At 47.9% G+C, this 20505-nt stretch overlaps 1 protein-coding gene across 6 annotated transcripts in view; it reads left to right on the forward strand.

The window, feature by feature from the left end:
* The window catches only part of SEL1L3 (SEL1L family member 3), a 105020-nt gene that overhangs the window by 33646 nt on the left and 50869 nt on the right, over window positions 1–20505 (forward strand). For 5 of the 6 annotated variants that reach the window (XM_030314093.1, XM_030314092.2, XM_030314095.1 and 2 more), the window contains 3 exons: window positions 4655–4787; window positions 6614–6746; window positions 8278–8418. In XM_030314093.1, coding sequence (XP_030169953.1) covers window positions 4655–4787; window positions 6614–6746; window positions 8278–8418 — 407 coding nt within the window. The remainder of the gene's footprint in view (window positions 1–4654; window positions 4788–6613; window positions 6747–8277; window positions 8419–20505) is intronic. The other variant, XM_030314094.1, reaches the window with a different exon arrangement.

The raw sequence follows: 20505 nt of genomic DNA on the forward strand, positions 1-20505 counted from the left end.
GACAATGCACGCACAGTACAAGGAAGCTCTTGGCAATCTTTGGGCAGCCACTGAGAATTTTGGAGGAGAAAAATGTGGGGGCACCAATGTGGATGGAGACTAAACTGGAGAGATCTCTTATTTAGTTGTTCTTTGGGGGTTCCCAGATCCAAAACCGGGATTGAGGAGGTCTTTGCCCCCTACCACCACCAAGCAATTCTCAGACACCAGCAAAGTGTCTGAGAATTCAACTCCGTTACGACACTATCTGGAGATTGCATCAGATGCCACAGGGTAAGGGTCAGTCCTACAAGACTGTCCCTACCCCCACTTAAGATGCCAGTTCCAAGCTCCAGGCTGCAGATTGGAGGTTCCAATGACCTCCTCTGTAGGTTCTTTTAATTTGCTACAGCAAATCAAACTCAGAACTCAGGGAAGCACTTACGTAAATTTACTATTAAAGGATCTGATATAGGATACTAATCAACGGCCAGGTGAACAGATACATAAGGTGAAGTCTGGGGAAAGAGCACAGAACTCCCATGCCCTCTCCAGGTATGTCACTTCCCCCAGCCTCCATGTGGTCACCAACCTTGAAGCTCTAACTCAGTCTTTTACGGAAGCATCATTACACAGTCAGGATTGACTAAGTCATTAGCCGTTGGCTGGTTCAACCTGCAGCCCTTCTCCCCTCCCTGGAGGTTGGGGGATGAAACCAAAAATTTCAGTCCTTTAACCACATGGTTGGTCAATCTGGCAACCAGTCTCTCTACCTTTGGATGGAGTCCAAAAGGGACCTTTGTTGATGTAACAAAAGAAACCCTTATCACTTTCAACACGTAGGAGATCCCAAGGGTTTGGGGAGCATCGTGAGCCAGGAACTATGGACAAAGACCAAATATATATTTCTTCTAAATCACGATGTCACAGTTGTATTGTGATAATGATGTTAAAAGCCCAAAAAATTACAGTCCAGTACCATAGGGACCAAGTAGTTTATTGATTGGTTGAAAAATTTGAGTTAAAGCGAAGATCCATTTGAAAAGACACTTAACCATAGGGGCACCTGGGTGACTCAGTCGATTGAGCATCTGACTGCTGATTTTGGCTTGGGTCATGATCCCAGGGTCGTGGGATCAAGCCCTGCATCAGGCTCCATGCTCAGCGTGAGCTTAAGATTTTCACTCTTTCCCCTTCTACCCCTCCCCTGCTTGTGCTCTCTCCCTCTCTAACAAATAATTTTAAGGAGACACTTACCATAAATGTTTTATTTTAATTAAAAAAATAGAAGTGTATATCCATCCACCAGTCTTTCCAGATAGGGCCTTTCCTTTGTTACAAATCTACCGATTGGAGTTTTTTGTGTGTGTGGTCTTTCTTACATAGGTGGCACTCAATTTCTCTTTCTTAACAAATGAAAAAAAACCAAGCAAGCAAAGACCCCTGTGAAACTATCAGAGCCAAAATACATCTAGACGTCTCCCATTTTTTTCTAATCCTTTACAGTTGCCCTAATTCCACACTTTTTAAGCAACCATTACCATTCTTTTCTGAGTCTACCCAAAAGACTCAGCTTAATTGTTATAAAGGAGCAACTCTTTCTTCCTGCTCATATTTTATTGGGGAACATCATAGTTAATTTTTTTTTAAATTTTTTTTTCAACTTTTTTTTTTTTTTTATTTATTTTTGGGACAGAGAGAGACAGAGCATGAACGGGGGAGGGGCACAGAGAGAGGGAGACACAGAATCGGAAACAGGCTCCAGGCTCTGAGCCATCAGCCCAGAGCCCAACTCGGGGCTCGAACTCAGGGACCGCGAGATCGTGACCTGGCTGAAGTCGAACGCTTATAGTTAATTAAATTGTATAATTACAATGACCATCCAATCGGCACGGCCAGGTTTGGGAACAAATACTGCTTACTCTTACTCAGCCCGCGGTCCTACCAAGATGGTAGCAAAAGTCCACCAGTGAATGAGGTCAATAATAATAATAATAATGGTCGTTAACAGTGATGGCGCTTACTCTGTGCCAGGCACTGTTCTAAATGCTCTCTTTAAATTTTAGTTTATCTAATCCTCACAACGACCCAGTAGGTGGGTACTATTATCATCTCTATTTAAGCCATGAGAAGACTAAGGCTCCCGAGAGTAGGCTGCGGCCAGTGAGCACCCAACACGTTGCAGGGATGGCGGTCAGGTGAGCTGATGAGTTGGTTGAGCCGAGTGCCAGAAGGAGCTTCTATTATAGAAGCATTTGCACTGTATCCCTCCAGTGCCAGGCATTGCGTCGTGAGCGTGGCTGGAATGTTAAGTCATTCTACGGTCTTGAGAAACGAAATCAATCCACGGCTCTCAGAGATAATAACTTTGCAGTCCCACTGGAAAAGAAAGGGAAGGACCATCATCGTCTCGCAGCCCTTCAAGCCTGAGCTTTTCTGAAGAGAAAAATACCGGAGACGAAGCCCTTCTTTTCCAGTTTAGCTGCCTTCTGTAAAGCTAATTTCTAAGCGCTCACGTTGTGCTGCCGTCACTTGATGGGGTCAGAGAGTCTCATTCCTTCCCGCTTTTGCCTTCCTTTCTGGACAGGTGCACCTGTTAGGGGTCAGGTTCCTGGCTAACCGTCAGTACATCCCCTCCCTGGGGTAACCCCAGGTTGCTTGGCTCCTGTGATCCCACTGCTGGTATCTTGCTCCATCCCTCTTGGCGTCACCCTGGCCCATTGCTCTCGCGGCCCGCCGGGCTTCTGGAGGCTTGCCTGGCATTTTGTTTTCTTTCCATCTGCTTCCGTCTGCCCTCTGCCTTCCCTGGCTCTTTCCGCTTTGCCTGGCTTCTCACTTGATGCCTGTCTTGACTCCCTTCCCCCAACCTGCTGTCCACATATGCTCTGGTGGCACCTTGTTCACCTGTTCCTATTTTAGTTTTTAGGTTTTTTTTTTAAATTTTTTTTTAACGTTTATTTATTTTTGAGACAGAGAGAGACAGAGCGTGAACAGGGGAGGGGCAGAGAGAGAGGGAGACACAGAATCCGAAACAGGCTCCAGGCTCTGAGCTGTCAGCACAGAGCCCGACGGGGGGCTCGAACCCACAGACCGTGAGATCATGACCTGAGCCGAAGTCGGCCGCTTAACCGACTGAGCCACCCAGGCGCCCCTAGTTTTTAGTTTTTAAATAGGTAGTAAATGCACATGTTTTAAAAAGCAAAACTAGGGGCGCCTGTTGGTTAAGCGTCTGACTTCGGCTCAGGTCATGATCTCACGGCTAGTGGGTTTGAGCCCGGCATTGGGCTGCTCTCTGCTGTCAGCGTGGAGCCTGCTTTGGGTCCTCTGCCCCCCTCTCTCCACTCCTCCCCCACTCACTCACACCCTCTGTCAAAATTAAACATTAAAAAAATAAAAATAAGTAAATAAATAAAACTCAAAACTATATGAAGAGATAGACAGTTAGAGGTCTTACTTCTAGCTCTGCCCTCAACCAATCCATCCTTACTCTCCACACCATGGGGAAATACTCTTGTTAGTTTCTTGCAGTATATACTTCCAGAGTTTTTAAATGAAAATACAAAAAAAAAAAAAAAAAGAGAGAGAGAGACACGAAAAAAGCCATTTTCCTCTTTTTTTAGATAAAAAGTGTACTCTTTGTTTTAAATTTTCGTTTTACTTTTTTTTTTAAAGGTTATTTATTTATTTTGAGAGAGACAGAGACAGCATAAGTGGGGGGGGAGGGTGCACAGAGAGAGGAGACAGAGAATCCCAAACAGGTTTCACACTGTCAGTGCAGAGCCTGATGCAGGGCTCGAACCCATGAAACCGTGAGATCATGACCTGAGCAGAAACGAAGAATCAGATGCTTCACCGACTGAGCCACCCAGGCGGCCTTGTTTTTAACTTCCTCGTTTAGGGATCTCTCCAGGTCAGTTCACGGAGCCCTCTGTCCCTTTTTTAAGCTATGTATGAAAGAAAGGCTCACATTTAGGGTCCATTGGTTGGGTGTGGGCTGGTCTTCACTGACAGACACCTGGGATTTCCAGTCTTTGGTGAATATAAACAACACCACAAGGAACAACTTTGTGCATTTGATTCATGCTGGCCCATTGTTCCCTCTCTTTCCCTTCTTGCTCTGTTAAGTCTTTTAGGACAAGGTGGATTGTCAGCACGTCACCTGTGCTGACCTCTGGTGTGCGGCCATGCCCTTTGACCTTGCTGTGGCCTCTTCCTCCTCACTCCAAATTTTACCTCAGTTCTTACCTACCAGGATATGTTGTTAATTTTCATTCACAGCCACCTTCTATCCATGTAACAAGTTGTTTGTTTTGTCTTGTTTTTTCATTGTAGAGCAAAATATTTCCAATTAAGACTAGCGATTCCAAAGAATTCCAATTCCAGACAATTTTACCAATATCAAAAACTGGCCAGGTACAGAGTATTTATGGGGGCCAGGCACTCTGCTAGACGTACGCCTTTACATTTCACTTAATCCTCCTAAAAATCTAGTTTAAATAGCAGAGTTATGACCCTAGCCCAAGTGTGCCTGACCCCACCATGGTCTTATCTACTAGAACACAGGTAGGAAGTGAGGCAATTTGGGGGTTTAAGTCAGGAGGGTTAATGAAAGAGCCTCTTTTTTAAAATTTCTGGTTCCAACCGAGATTTCTCTTAATTTTTTGTTTTTCCCTAGCTTCAGGGAGGATTTCTATTATAATGACACTGCTGGGTACTTCATTATTGGAGGGAGCAGGTATGTGACTGGCATTGAAGGGTTTTTTGGACCCCTGAAGTACTATCGTCTCCACACTCTGCACCCTGCACAGGTGAGCCCGGGGCATCGAGAAGTTTCTGGGTGTTCGTGCATGATGGGAGTGTGGCTCAGGGACGTGGAGCCCAGTGTAAATAAAAGATTTGCCCAAGCCGGACCTCGCATCGGCTCTGTCATCACACCCAATTAATATGGAGGCTTTTCCCCCAGCAAACTCGATAATAGATTTCTGTTAAGGTTTGGTTCATTTAGTACTCATAAAATGGAAACCATTTACTTCCTCTGTTTTAATAACTACTAGCTTAATTATAGAGTAGATTTTTATCAGGCTGTTGCCTATCCAGTGATTAAGCTAATGAAAGGAGAGAATCTTAGTTATTTGGTAAAGCTTCTTTTATGTGCTATTATTTAAAGTATCAGAGGAGACACTCTAGCAAATTAAAATCTTGGTTCTGTTCGCTGGTCTCTTCAGAAACGCAGGCCCTGGGCCCCCACTGGGGTGGCTGGCTGTGGTTGTAGAGATTGCGGAGGGCTGAATCTACTGCACGCTGACCCTCACATCCAGAACCCACCCGCAGATGGGATGGTCCAGCTCTCCAGGCCCGCTCCCGCAGGGGTTGGTGCAGGGAGACGGGGATTTCCCACCTTCGTGGAGGGGGGTGTTTTCTGCCTTGGTAAGGAGATCACCAGACACCTGAACAAGGTCATTCCTGTGACCCTGCGGGGTCGGTTCTGGGAAAAGCAGGAGTCCCTAGGCAAAGTATAGGAAGAAAAATGCGACGCCCTACTATACCCATGGGTGCATCTCACAGCCCCTGTGGACAGACCTCTAGGAAGAGGAAAACAAAGAAAGAAATCAATTGATTCATTTTGCAACAAATGCTTCTAGAACACCCGCTATGTGCCGGGGCCCTGTGCTGGTGCTGAGGCATCCGAGATGATTAAAATGGTAGCTCTCAAACTTTTTTTTTTTTTGAAGGTGGTTCACACAAGAAATCTACTTAATATCATGAACATACATACGCGCGCGCGCGCACACACACACACACACACACACATACCCATACATATATACAAAACCAAATACAAAACCAAAACAAAGATTTTACTAAGAATACATATCTTTCCAATGTTAAATGCACTCTGATATTTTGTGTCCTGCTTCATATAAAAATAAATCACTGCTGATTACAACCTGCTGAAATAATCGCATGCCCCCCCAATGGGTCACAACCTGCATTTTGGAAATCAGTAAATTGAGATAAGGCCTCTGTTTTTGAGAAGCTCCCTGTGTGGGCCTCAAACACCTAAGTCAAGAATGCGGTATGTGCTTTAACTCACTTGCAAGCACAGTGTTTTTGGGGCGCTGAGGTGGGAACATCCGCCTCCTCACATGCTTGAGGGTGGACTGTTAGGGAAGCCGCCCTGAAGCATTGACCTTGGATCTGGCTCTTGGGGAGGTGAGTAGGAGCTTGCCGAGCAGAAGAAAGTGGGGGGAGGGTTCCCAGGCAGCGGCACAGCACAGGGAGACTTGGTGTCCTTTGGAGACTAGAAGGAGCCATGAACCTAATTGTCTGAGGACAGCGTGCGGCGAGGGGAAAGCAGAGGGTGGAGGCCTGGCGTCTGGGAAATCCTGACATTTAAGAAGCTCTGCGGAGGACAAGATGCCACAGAAAGCAGCTAGAGGGGACCGGCCAGAGCTGGCGTGTCCTGGAATTACACCCTCCCTTTGCTAATGCAGAGCGGACGATCTGTGTGCAAAAAGCAAGCCGACTGGTCGTACCAGTGCGAGAAGGCAATCCACCCGAACACAGCCTCGTAGGTATCGACGGGTGTTTGATGACAGCTTGTTGTTCATTCAATTCTCTTGCCTTCTTGTAGATTTTAAACCCCCTCCTTGAGAAGCAGCTTGCTGACCGGATCAAGTTATATTACGAAAGGTGTGCTGAGGTCCAAGAAATAGTGTCTGTGTACATGTCCACGGTACAGCAAGGGGGCGGGAGACCAGAAGCATGTAAGTACTGAGCTGCAGGAGAGCAGTTTTGAGCTCTGTGTATTTGTGTCAACACGTGTGGCCTCTTTCTAACACGGTTAACGTAGAACATATGTGAGTTGAGCAGTGGGGGCACATACGACCTCGAGCCCTCCACGGATGGGCGCACGAGACAAGTGTGTGTTCCACGTGGATTCCAAGGAGACCGACAGTGACCAGGAACCCAAATCTGCCTCTCCGCTTCCACCATGTGCGACTTAGTTGAGGAATACAAATGAAAGCCTTTTGAGCCTCACATCGCGTCCTTGCCATCCATAATGGGATCTTAGGCCGGTCTAAGAAAATAAAAGTGAATTGGAAAATAAATTAATCATTAGAAATGTTTCCCCATCGGTGCACTTTTGTCTTGGACCATTAATATCTGAATATTAGCTTTCAGAAATGTTGAATAGCGACTTTGTTGTTTGGGGCTCGGTTTTATTTTTTTCATCCCTGAAATTGATCCACTCTTGAAGACCCCGGTCACAGCCAACAGAAGGAATGCTTTTCAGATAGACTGCTTTCGTGCCTGCTCATATTCTCATGGACATCCTTCACTCATGCAGGGTGTTCATTGATTACAAAACTCGGTTCCTGGGTTGTCTCCCAAGTGCTCCAGCTTAGGTCTAGCGCTTATCAGTGTCTCTGTGCTTAGACCCTCTTGCCCAATACGGTGGTGCTAGAGTTAGTCACATATGTTCCTTCGGGAAGAGAAATTCCCGCGGGGCCTTTGCCATCAGCAAAAGCGAACTGAGTATCACAGTCCTGCCCACGCACCTCAGCCATCTCCAGGGCCGCACTTGCCATTCTAGGCCGTGGATGGATGGGTGCCTCTGGAACATACCTCAGTCGGATAGGGTTCTCCTACGGCGGCCTCAGGGAGGGAGCAGAGACGGTGATAGGTAAGTGTGGAAAGTCGGCCCTTCTGCAATTTAATTTAAGAAGAGGCGATACTGGGCCCCAGCTGCTGCTTGTACAGCTGACTCATCCAGAAAATATGATGCTGTCAGAAGAGGGGGAAGATATATAGGAATAGTAATATCCCAAACAGGAAAGAAACTGATTTTGATAACTGATGTAATTTCGGGAGAGAAGCTCTGAACTGGAAGGCCATCCTTGCCTGCTGATCTGTGCGGTGGCCTTGGAAGACTTTCCTAACATCCACTGCCTTGCCTCCCTGGGGGACCTTGTGCTTTGCTCCTCAACTCACGCTGCCAACAAAATGGCCTAGATATTGGCCTCCTGGGGAACAGTCCGAGGCCAGCTGCTCATTCTGGAGAATTATTCAACAGCCATAGCAACTTTGGCACATTGCCCTCGGACGTGGCTTTGAATGTGTGACCTCGAGGCAAAGGCATCGGAGCCAATTTCAAATCCCTAATGCACCCAAACCAACATCCAGTAACATAAAGTCTGACCTCTTACTCCTAGTTCCTCTTAGGGAGGAGGGGTTGAGAAGGATGAGACCTTTCTTCTCCTAAGGGGAGTGCTATCTTGTGTTTCCCTTGCCCAGGCGACCTCCGGAACTCCTATCTGGACCTGAAGCTCAGGTACGGGAGGCCCTCCACGTGCAGAGCCTTCCCCTGGGAGCAGGAGCTGAAAGACCGCCACCCCAGCTTGTTCCAGACCTTGGTGGAGATGGGTTTGTTGACAGGTGATTGTGTAGGTGCCTTGCCTTTGGACGCTGGCTGGGAAGGCTCCCTCTTGGCCACTGTTTCACTCACCCTCTTTGGCGGTTTATGCCTCAAAGTTATTCTTAACCCTAGTGTTCTAGGTTAACATCAGATTTAAATTCTGCCCTTGTGTGTCCACAACCCTCAGGGGGGTCTGTGCACATTTCAAAAGCCAGATACAAAAGCAAATTTGGGAACCACTCCAGCAATTCTTTTAAAGCCAAGGCCACAGATGACAGCCTGCAGCCAGAGCCGGCCACCAAAGGTGATTGGTTTGGCACACACGTTATTGTCCATTTTTTTAAAAAATTAGTTGCTAGTGTCTAAAAAATGCAATTTTTTTTTAGCTTTTCTTGAAAAATCCAATGATCTGGCAATGCTGGGGCCTCCGTTCCTACATCACAGCAATTCTGGAAGTGAGAGTTGGCACAGGTGTGCTCTGTCCACCCACGGTACCCCCCACCCCCTCCTATTCCAGCACCTTCTGCCTACTTCTTTCATGGATCTTACCTGCCTGAGTCCTTAGGGCACTTGAACTTGAGATCCCTGATTTGAAATGCACACTTTAAGCAGCATCTCGGGAATCTATACTTCCCAAACGTGGCCGGCTTCTCCTGAGGCCCGTGACAATTTGTGTGTGCTTAGTAATTAGTGCACTCTGGGGCCACAAGGGATCTCGAAACCATGTCTGGTAGGAAGGGGAGGGAAGCCAGAGGTGTTCAGCCGGGGGAAACTGGTTAGAGGCAACCCGTGGTTTTCTTGGGCATCCAACCAGGACCTTGAGTCAAAGTAGTGCAGAATCTAACTTCTAGTTCATGTCAGGGCCTCCTAAGAATGTCAGTGTTGAGTGGAGTAGATTCCCTATTATAGATAGTGCAAAAGGAATCTATTCTGGCCGGAAAGAATTCGAACCATACAAGATATTTCCTCTTACGTTCATTCGATACTTGCTGAGCGTCTGACCGGTTACTTGGCTAGGCTTTAAAGATAAGTAAAATAACCCAAGGTCCCTGCCCTTGAGGGACAGACTTGAAGACAAAGAAAAACGGTGATGCATTTTCAGTAAAAGTGGTGGGCGGAAGTGATAGAGTCATAAAAAACAAAAAAAGGGAGTTGTCAGGGAAGGCTTCCTGGAAGAGGTGGCATTGGGATTGATGCTTGAAGGGTCAGTAGGTGTTTGCTAGGTAAGCAAGGTAGGGGTTGGGGGGGTGGGAGGCAGAGTAGAGGCAGAGAATGGGAACAGTACAGCATTTTAAATGATGTACAAGGGGTTTGGGAGGCAGGAGAAGGCCTGGAGAGTGATGATTCTGACTGCGGTCCGGACACCGTCCTGAGAGTTTGGACTTCGCCTTGTAAGTGACGGGGGCCTGTTGAAGGGTTTTAAGCCGCGGGTAGAGGTGCGATCAGAATTGGGTTTTGAGGTTACTCTGGCAGCAGTGGGAGGTTGGGGGGGAGGTGAACAGAGAGGTGTGGCGTGGAAAGCAGGGAGTCCGTGGCCGTGGTCCAGGAAGAAAGGAGGCAGGGGTCAGAGCGGTGGGGACAGAGCTAAAGGCTGTAAAGGGGTTGACTGCTTGGGCGGCAAGGGGGACAAGGAGCGGGGAGGCCGTGTGCAGTCGTGTGACAGCCTCTGCAGCCAGGTGGCCTGAATCCAGCTTTAGCTTAGCACTCACTAGCTGTGTGATCTTGGGCGAGTTCCTTCGCTTCTCCGAGCCCTGGTTTCCTCATCTGCAAAATGGGGATGATAACAGCACCCCTCTCCTAGTGTCGGGTTGAATGAACCGAGGCACATGACACAGAACAGAACGGGCACGTGGGAAGCTCTGGGTAAACAGTGTTTCTCGACCTGGCCACTACGGACATTGGGGCCTGGATGATTCTTTGCTGGGGGCAGGAGGAGAGGCCTCTCCTGCGAATTATAAGATGTGCAGCTACGTTTCTGGCCTCAACTCATTGGACACTAGTAGTACTCCCTCCCCTCCCCTGACCCCCGTCTCGAGTGGTGACAACTAGAAAGGTCCCCGTGGTTTGCCGGACGTCCCCAAGGAGGCCAGATTCCTCACAGGGCGAATCACCGTGCTTCACGGTGGTGGAATCACCACCCAAGACAGGCCAACGGGAGAGAGGCTTGCATGTTGAACCGTTGAGGCTCAATGGGCTGAGGCCGCATCCGCGTCAAATTCGGTTTTATGAGATTTCTGATCCCATTTAGATACCGTTTCGCTGACTGGGAACAGGGGTGAATCATTTTCACCAAACATTCTTTTTAAGGTAAATACTCTCAGTAAGGAGGTTTTCGTGTTATTTTTATAGCTCAGAAGTTTTGTTCATGAGAATTTAGGATTGTTATTTTCTCTGTGGAGGCCTGGGGATGGAATCTAAGTAAAAGCCCAAATCATGGGGCTCCCGGGTGGCTCAGTCGGTTAAGGGTCCGACTCGCGGTATCTGCTCGGGTCATGGCCTCGCGGTTCGTGCGTTTGAGCCCCATGTCCGGCTCTGCACTGAGAGCGTGGTGCCTGCTCGGGATTCTCCCTACTTCTCTCTCTGCCCCTCCCTCGTGCTCTCTCTGTCTCTCTCTCTCTCTCTCAAAATAAATAAATAGACTTCAAAACTCATCACGAGCCCTTGAACCTCAGGGCGCCCTGGGCTAGGTGTAGGGACCGTGACATTGCCATGTGTTCTGCATACCCCTAGTAGGCCTCCGGGGGCCCCATCCTGGTGGCATAGGGAACCCCAAGGCCGGATTTGCCACCTTAGAGCCCACTGCTGGTGTCGAACCAGCCAGTGGAGTCCTTCTGGTGCCACGTCTGCTTAGAAGAGCTCCAAGGAGCGTCTTCTGAGGGGCCGTGAGTGCCCCACGCATAGCCTCTGTCTCCCTCGGGCACACAGCCACCTGCGTTCCTTCCCTTCCTGCCATTTCCTCGCACCGGCAGGCAAGGAGGGAGGGCGGCAAGGGCAGGCCGATCTCCGGAGTGAACCTCAAGCCCCCTTTCCGCCTTCAGCCCCTGGTTTTCTAGGTTACACCGTCCTGTCCATAAGGACTGGGAGCCTTCTGCAGAGGGAGGGCACACACTCCCCATTAAAATGCCTGGCACAGTGCCCTCGCTCGGGGCCATCACAGTGTCCTCCTGCTGGCCCCCGAGAGAGACTGCATTTGTGTGTGGCGCCCGGGTTCTAACATGGCTGAGCGGAAGGCAGAAAATTTGATCTTGTAAATTGAGGTTAAACAAACAAGTTTACGTTCTTAACATACCTTTGCTCTGCTGTCCTATAAAAGGCATGGTTGTTGACCAGCGTGGCTGGTCCTTTCCTGGTTCCTCCCGTGCCCGTCCTTCCAGATTCGTCTTGGGGTTAAGTGTCCAGCTGACTTGGGAGTGCTTCGGACAACTCTAGTTAATAGGAACCATGTCTCCATTATGTTTTCTGCCCTGTTGCCCTGAGCTGTCCCGTCCCGTGGACTGGTCGACTTCATTAGAACCTCCTCATCATACTACATTTTTCATATCTGAGATAAAGTCCAAGAATGGCAGTCAAACATCAGATGTTTTTGGTGTTTGGAATTCTGGCTTTGGGAACTAAATGGGTGGTAAGAGAGAGAAGGAATTCAACTGTGTGAGAAACTTCTAGGTTGCCCATGGCACCACCTTCGTTCACTCATTCGTTCAATCCATAGATGTTGGCTGAGTGCCCCCTGTGAGCCAGGACAGAACAAAAACGGGGCTGTGTTTTGAACGAGAGTCATTTAGGTAAATTTAAAGGAAGACATCCCCATTGTTCCTACAAAGGGAATTAATTTGTGGAATTCTGTTTCTCCTGGCATGTTGAAAAAAAAAAAAAATAAGACAACGGAAGACAGTGGCCCGTGATTTCTGGTTCTTTCGACAGGCTCATTTTTTTTTTTTTAAACGTTTATTTATTTTTTGAGACAGAGAGAGACAGAGCATGAACGGGGGAGGGGCAGAGAGAGAGGGAGACACAGAACCAGAAGCAGGCTCCAGGCTCTGAGCCATCAGCCCAGAACCCGACGCGGGGCTCGAACTCATGGAACGTGAGATCATGACCTGAGCTGAAGTCGGACGCTTAACCGACTGAGCCACCCAGGCGCCCCAGGCTCATTTTTTTTTTTCTTTGCGGTGTCTCCTCACATCCACGCGGACTCTACTTCCAGGCCGCTACGCATGCACGTTTCAGAGTTAAGAGTGTATTTTCCCTGCACTGTGTGATTTCAGGCGCCTCATCTGCTCTCTCTCTAAGCCAACAACACACTTAAAGAGGAGTGAGAACATTGCAGGGGGTGGGCATTTGGGGGCTTTGGCCTCATCCACAGCCAGGAGGGAGCCTATGACAGCGTTCCCTGCATCTGGCCCTGTGAGGTCAGGAGCGTCACCACCTTTCGGTTGTTCCCCAGAGTCCGAGTGGTATTTTCTTACAAAAGACAATCACCAAATAGTTGTACCCTCGCTCTTTAAGGACTGTAATTAAAACTTTTTTTTTAATTTTAAATATTTATTTTTGAGAGAGAGAGAGAGAGAGAGAGAGAGAGAGAGAACGAGCAGGGCAGGGGCAGAAAGAGAGGGAGACACAGAATCTGAAGCAGGCTGCGGGCTCCGAGCTGTCAGCACAGAGCCCAATGCGGGGCTCAAACCCACGAACCGTGAGATCGTGACCTGAGCCGAAGTGGGACGCTTAATCGACTGAGCCATCCAGGTGTCCCAAAACACTTTTTCTGGTAATATACATGTAAAATGAAATTCTCCATTGTAGCCATCTTTACGTACGCTCTTCAGTTGTGTTGAGTACAGCCACATTGTGGCACAGGTCTCTAGAAGTTTCTCAGCTTGTAAAACTGAAACCGCACCCATTCAACAACTCTCCGTTTTCCCTCCCCGCCGCTCCTGATAACCACTATTCTGTTTCTACGAACTTGCCTATCCTAGATACCTCAGCTAAGTGGAATCATACAGTATTGGTCTTTTTGTAACTGGCTTATTTGACTTAGCACACCGTCCTCAAGATCTATCCATGTGGTGGCTTGTGTCAGTCTCCTTCCTGTTTGAGACTGAATAACACCCCATCATAGGTATAGACCGTATTTTGTTTGTCCGTTCATCTGTCGGTGGACCCTCGGGACTGCTTCCACCTGCTGGCCGTTGTGAATGACACTGCTATGAACGTGGGCGTGCCAACGCCTCTTCCGGACTCAGCTTTCGGTTCTTTTGGATGTCGGTTCAGAGGCGGGGTTACTGGATCATATGGTGATTCTACGTTTCATCTTTTGAAGAACCTTCATACTGTTTTTCAGTGCAGCTACACCATTTTCCATTCCCGCCAACGGTGCGCAAGGGTTCCGATTTCTCCATATCCCTGCCAGCCCATGCTTATTTTCCATTTTTTTTGATACGTGGCCATCCTCGTGGGTGTGCGATGTGATTTATGTTTGTAATTTATCTACTGGGGAACATTTGGTTGAAGACCAGTTGAGAACAATGCTCTCATAAAGTGACATGATGCTATGAAAGAGCTTCCTGGACAGAGAGGCACCATACGGGTATGAGGGATAGGGTCGCCTGAAGAGAGCGCGTCTCACTCGGCCTCGGGTTACAGTTATTCGATCCTGTTTGTGTCTCTGTCACTCATGCAACTGCAAGCTTGTTGAGGGTAGCTCAAGAAGTAGAAGTACCCCGCTTAGGGGCGCCTGGGGGGCGCAGCCAGTTAAGCGTCCGACTTCGGCTCAGGTCATGATCTCACAGTTCGTGGGTTCGAGCCCCGCGTCGGGCTCCGTGCGGACACCTCAGAGCCTGGGGCCTGCTTTGGATTCTGTGTCTCCCTCTCTCTTCCCCTCCCCTGCTTGCTCTCTGTCTCTGTCTCTCTGTCTCTCTTTCTCTCTCTGTCTCTCAAAAAATAAATAAATAAACGTTTAAAAAAAAAAACGTTTCCACCTCCAGTTCTCCACAGAGCCTGCAGTGGTACTGGCCACATATTATCGATTCTTCTTCTGTATGACCCTACACAGCACCTTTCTGTGCCTTTCCCCTCCAGGAGCATACTTCATCTACCCATGCTCCTCAGCTGGCCTGTAAAGCGTCTTCAAGTCCCAACTCAAACTGTCCCCTCGCATCTGTGCCCCCAGGCAGGTGGCTTTTTTTCCCATGCTCCCCTTGCCACTTTGTGGGTAGCCTCTTCAGCGGACCTGCCCTGTTGCATTATTATTGTTGTTGATTTGCCTGTTGGATTCAGCGGAACTCGTGAGCCTTCAAAGACAGGAATGGGATCTAGGTTTTCTTTGAAGTCCCCCAGTTAAGTATTTGTTGGGTAACTGAGTGCACTCCAGACGAATAAATGATACCGTTGTAAGTACTAGAAATGTCTTTGCTGGCTCAGTGAATCACTGAAAGAACGAGGAATTTGACTACCAGGAGACACAGGTTCAAGGTCCACGAGCCAAGCTGTGACACCAATCCAGACTGATAGATAGAGCTCTGTGGGCTTCTTCGCCTTCTTCTCTACATTTTTCTCATTCCCTTCGTACTTCTTTAGCCTGTTCTCTCTCAGGAGCTGCTGTCCTGGCCCCAAGATGCCTCTGCAAACATAGCTCTGTTTCCCTGGTCTGCCAGCAGACTGTTTTCCAACTCCTCCCGTCAACAGCAGCAGACCAGGACCCTTCTTATGCATACTCCTTGTAAAAGAATTCCCAAAATGTAGCCCTCACGGTTCTTCCTTTCATATATCCGTTATCTGGTGGCTGACGCATACAGGTGCCTAGATGTAAAACAGCCCCGATGTTCGTGCAGACCCCGTTGGCACCCGTGGACCGCAGCCCTCCAGCACTGTGCTGGGCCCTGGGGCAACCGTAATGAAAAGACACACAGAACTCTCTGCCAAGTGCCAGGGGTCTGGGAGGAGGGAGGCTTCTTACATGTTGACAGCTGATGTGCTAACCTGGTTTGCAATGCAGCTGTCCCCACTGGTGGTGGTTCCCGCTCTGCAGTATCACAGGACGTGTTCCTCGTCTCCCAGAGTAGGCATGCCTTTGAATTAAAGATGGCAGCCCTCCTTAGGCGCCCAGCTGCAGTGCATATAGATGTGGCGAACACCCTTCCTGCCTCCCGGCGTTCCAGACCCACTGCTCTGCATCTTGATTTCCTTGCTTGGCACAGGAATTCTACTGTGCTGCTCTGCCCCAAAGTCCACCACGGTCCAGGCTCTGGGTGGCATCCAACACGAGACCCCCTGTTCACGGCTTCAGGGGGACTCTTCTGATTGGTCACTCTCTATGTCGTTTCCCAGGGAACCTCCAGTTCTCCGGGAAAATGGCTCCTGTCAGAGCATAGAAATTGCCCTATTAGCATTTGGGCTTTTTCTAATGCTAGGATGGTAGTATTCTAGTATGCATGCTTTTTCATTATTTAAGAGGTGTGCTGGCTATTTCTTCTAGTCTCCTGTTGCAACTTCCTTGTCAAAATGGAACCCTTAGAATTCAAAAACCCTTTGAACGGGGCCGGGGGGGGGGGTAGGCATCCATCAGCGGTGGTGGAGATGGGGAGGGGCGAGGGGGAGCTGGTAAGAGGCCTGGGGAATGGCAGTGGAGGGGGGCGGGACTCGAGGCCAGGCCGGAGAGCTGGTTTGGGTAGGAAAGCCCGAGGAGAGCTGCTCAGGTGCATGTGGGCAACAAAGGCAGGGAAGGACAGGTGCATGGGACAGGTGAGCGGGCCGGCACTCCCCTGTGGGCATCTGCCCCGGGGCCGGAACCCCTTACTCCCTTCCTTCCCTTCATTCTGGACGGGGCAATTCTGAGCCCAGGGGAGTAGGCGATTCTGGCTACAGAAGCCCAAGGTCTGCCAGCAGATGGGTCTCGGGAGGAGGCCGGGTCTGAGGTGGGTTCGCCTCCGTCTTGTTCCTCTCCTTTGTTGGGACCAGCCTGACTTGCCCCAGGCTTCAAGTGCAGGGGGAAGGAGCCTCCCCGCAGTCTGCCAAGGGGTTGCTGGCCCCACTTGCATCACCCTCGGTTGCCTTTAACTGTTCTTATTTTTGTCGACAATTGCAATGTTTATTTGGAAACACGAAAATGCAGAGCATAGAAATAGTAGAGATACAGTAATGTTCCTTAATAACGCCAAGATACCGTGTCCTTTAAGAGCTATTTTCAGTGTTGTGCATTGAAAAACCATCATCTTTATTTTTTTATTTAAGAAAGCGTACATTACAGATGCTTTGTTTTTGTTTTTGTTTTGTACAAAAATGCACAGAAGCACCAAGAAGAATACACACAGGGAGATACTTTTGCTGCCCAGAACATCCCTGGTGACAGTCCTGAGGGGCAGTGGGTAGAGAAAGGGAGAGAAATCACACGCACAAACCCAGAAAAGTTGCATACAGAAAAGGACGAGCCGTTTATTTCTTTTTTTTTTTTTAATTTTTTTTTTCAACGTTTATTTATTTTTGGGACAGCGAGAGACAGAGCATGAACGGGGGAGGGGCAGAGAGAGAGGGAGACACAGAATCGGAAGCAGGCTCCAGGCTCCAAGCCATCAGCCCAGAGCCTGACGCGGGGCTCGAACTCCCGGACCGCGAGATCGTGACCTGGCTGAAGTCGGACGCTTAACCGACTGCGCCACCCAGGCGCCCCACGAGCCATTTATTTCTGACAAATAAGCCACCTCCTTCCGTCTCTGGTGAGATCTTCCTTTTCTGGTGAAATGACATTTTCTCCTTTCACTTTCTTTCCCTTTCCAGCTTATACTTTGGGTGCATTCCACCTTTTGGAAGCTTGAAACTAAAAATGACTTTCTTATCGATGCCCCCGTCCCTCTCACAAGGAATGGGTCTGCATCCCTCCTGAATTCTCAGGCAGATGCCCACTCTGGCTCTCCAGCCGGGGCCCACCTTCTCATTTTCTGCTTCTTGCCTCTGTTAATGATGAGCCCGCAAATGGCCACCTTCTGGTATTGCTGTAGAAAAGAAAAGAGAGCAAAACAAACAGTGCCGTGCTCCTTGGAAAATAGGGACGGTTAATTAGTGGGGGCGCTGACCTTTTGTTTTTTCCTTAGCGTTGGGGGCAGGAAGGAAGAAAATGGGAAAAGGGCTCCTATTTTGTTTGTTTGTTTTCTTCATTACCCCATTAATCTCCATAAACAAGGCATGTGTTTTAGTTACAGATCGACTAGAAAAAAAATGCATATGCTAAACCAGATGGGTGAAATTAACAGTTTCATTAAACTAATTTTAAAATTGCCAGTTTGACAATATCACCAGCGGTATAATGGCTTTGATTTTTCTGCCGCAGTTGGAATTTGAACTTTAAAGAACGTGCAAAAAAAAGCAGTTTTACTTTCAAATTATTTTTTTTTATTATATTCACCAGTGCAGAAAATTGTTGAGATTCTTTTGCAGAGAAAATACTGATCGGTAATATTTGGGGGGCAGTTAGGAATTTTAACATGTAAAAGAAATAATGAAACCTTTGCAATCCGCCTCTGTTGCCTTCTGCAGGGTTTGTGTGTGTGTGTGTGTGTGTGTGTGTGTGTGTGTGTGTGCCCACGAAGGCTTTGAGCTTTGTGAAGGATTCCCCTTTTGCTCCTTATCCTCCAGCAATCCCGGCTACCTGGGAAGTGCTGCTAATGATTTCTGGGGGTTCCATGCCAGAGGTCAGCAGGGCAAGTGTTTCATTTGGAGCATCATTTGGTTTGGAGTTTCCTGTCTCTTCTGAGCCCACAAAGCCCATGTCTGTGGGTACTCAGGCAAAACCCATCATCTTGGTTAGGTGTTTGTCAGAGCAGGTAAGGCGGGAGTGAATCGTTAACAAAATGTTAATGTTGCTTTGCTCAGAACGTGCACAGAGGGGCATCGGAGATGAGTCCATATTTAAAAGTAAATCTATGAATAAGTAGGAGGAGGATTTATTTTGCAACTCCATCCGAGTGCTGCGGTGCATGCTAAATCCAGTGGAGAGGGTTCTTATCCTGTCTCATGGTTGGACTTCTCTCAACTATTCAAAGGGAAAATCCAAAATGAGATCCCCAGACTCCTGATGGAAAAGGGTGTTATTATTCAGATATACCCCAACAGATGAGCAGAGGGAAGTTCAAGGATGTTCATTGCCACATTGTTGGTTATAGCAAAATGACTGGAAGCAACCCAAGAGTCTAAAAATAGAGAACTGGTTGGGGAAACAGCACTGCTGTGGAATGCAATACTATTGAAGCTTTAGAAAGAATGGGCCTCTGACAGCCGCGGACAAATACGGTACGTGGTTAACTTAAACAAGAGAGTTGAGGGTCAGAATTATAGGAGCTTTTTGGAAAGAAAACACATATGTATCAATACAGATAGATGTGTATGTGAATTATTGTCTGCGGAAAGGGAAAAGTCTGGAAGCATACACACCAAGTTTTAACAATGTTTATGTTCACTATTAAAGAAGGATTGGGAGAGAGGGCACTCCTGGTTTTATTTTGTACAAATCTGCTTTGTTTGATTTTCTTCTTCTTCTTTTTTTTTTTTTAAACAAGCAGCGATTTCTTTAGGGATTAAAAAAATACAGAAAGAGAAGCATATTCCATTTGTTCAGTGAGGTGATTTTTTTCAGCACCTATTGCTTCGGATTGGGAGAGTAAAAGCAGACCCAGCTGATGCCTGTTGGGATCTGGAAGGCTGGGGTAAGGAGTTCCAGGAGCGCGGAGAGGAGACTGCCTTAGATCCAGGCAGTCGTGGGCTCCTTCCCCACAGCCCGGCAAGTGGAGGCACGTGTCTCCCACTCAGGGGCCAGCCAGTTCGCTTGTGTGCCCAGAAGGACTGGCACCAGCTCATAACTCATGCCTGGGCTTTTACAGTTTCATCCTTGGATCCCACCAGCCTCTGTTTTTAGCATGGGCTCTGCTAGGGGACTGCCTTTAAATAAATCCAATCTCAGACCTCCCATTTCAGTTGTCCCACATTGGAAACTCACCTGTGTTCATTCCTTAATGGAGTGCTGATAGAATTAATCTCTCGTGCCTCCTAAAAGCTGTTGGTAACATTTTCATTTTGGATAGAATGAAGATAAGAAAAGAAACACGTTAGACATAACAATTTTTAGGCAGGTAGAATTTTAGTCTTAAATAAGATGACCGTGGAGGTGCGTGGGTGGCTCGTTCGGCGTTCTGCTCTTGGTTTTGGCTCAGGTCATGATCTCACAGTTTCGTGAGTTTGAGCCCTGTGTCTGGCTCTGGGCTGCCAGTGCAGAACCTGCTTGGGATTCCCTCTCTCCTCCTCACCCTCTGTCCCTCCCCCACTCATGCTGTCTCTGTCTCCCTCAAAATAAATAAATAAATAAACTTTAAAAAAATGTGAACATCTTTGGCCATATTTAAAAAAAAATAATAGGATGACCATAGCTCTTTGAATGAAAATATATCTATGCAATCCTTTATGGTTTTTTGTAACATATCATCTAATAGATGCACAGGATTGAAACTAAACATTTGTTGCCTGAATTAATGAGCGAGAGAGATGAGTAATGTAGACAGACTTTGGAAGACCGTAACACTTACATTATAAGGACGTAGAACTTGCTAGTTTGGGCTTAAATGTTGATCAGATTTATGGGAGGATTAGGTAAAAGGAAGTATCATACAGCTTAAAGCAGTTGCACAGAGAAGGGTTTTCCGATAGTGGTGAGGTACTATTAAGACATCTGCTTGCAGGGTGCCTTGGTGACTCAGTCAGTTAAACTTCTGACTCTGGCTCAGGTCATGATCTTATAGTTCGTGGGTTCGAGCCCCACATCGGGCTCTGTGCTGACAGCTCAGAGTCTGTAGCCTGCTTTGGATTCTGTGTCTCCCTCTCTCTCTGCCCCTCCTCCACTCACACGGTGTCTCTCTCTGTCTCTCAAAAATAAATAAACGCAAAAAAAAAAAAAAAAAGACATCTGGTTGCCTATCAATCAGCAGGTAGGTGCAGCAGAGTAAGTCGGAATGGCTTTCTTGACCTGCAAAGCTGAATTCAAAACTGGGCTCAGCCCCTTGTCAGGTTTTGTAATTTTGGACAGGCTAGTTGACTTCTCCAGGCTTCAGACAATTCATTGGAAAAATAAG

This window comes from Lynx canadensis, chromosome B1 (genome assembly GCF_007474595.2).
Source record: "Lynx canadensis isolate LIC74 chromosome B1, mLynCan4.pri.v2, whole genome shotgun sequence".
Classification (NCBI taxonomy): domain Eukaryota; kingdom Metazoa; phylum Chordata; class Mammalia; order Carnivora; family Felidae; genus Lynx; species Lynx canadensis.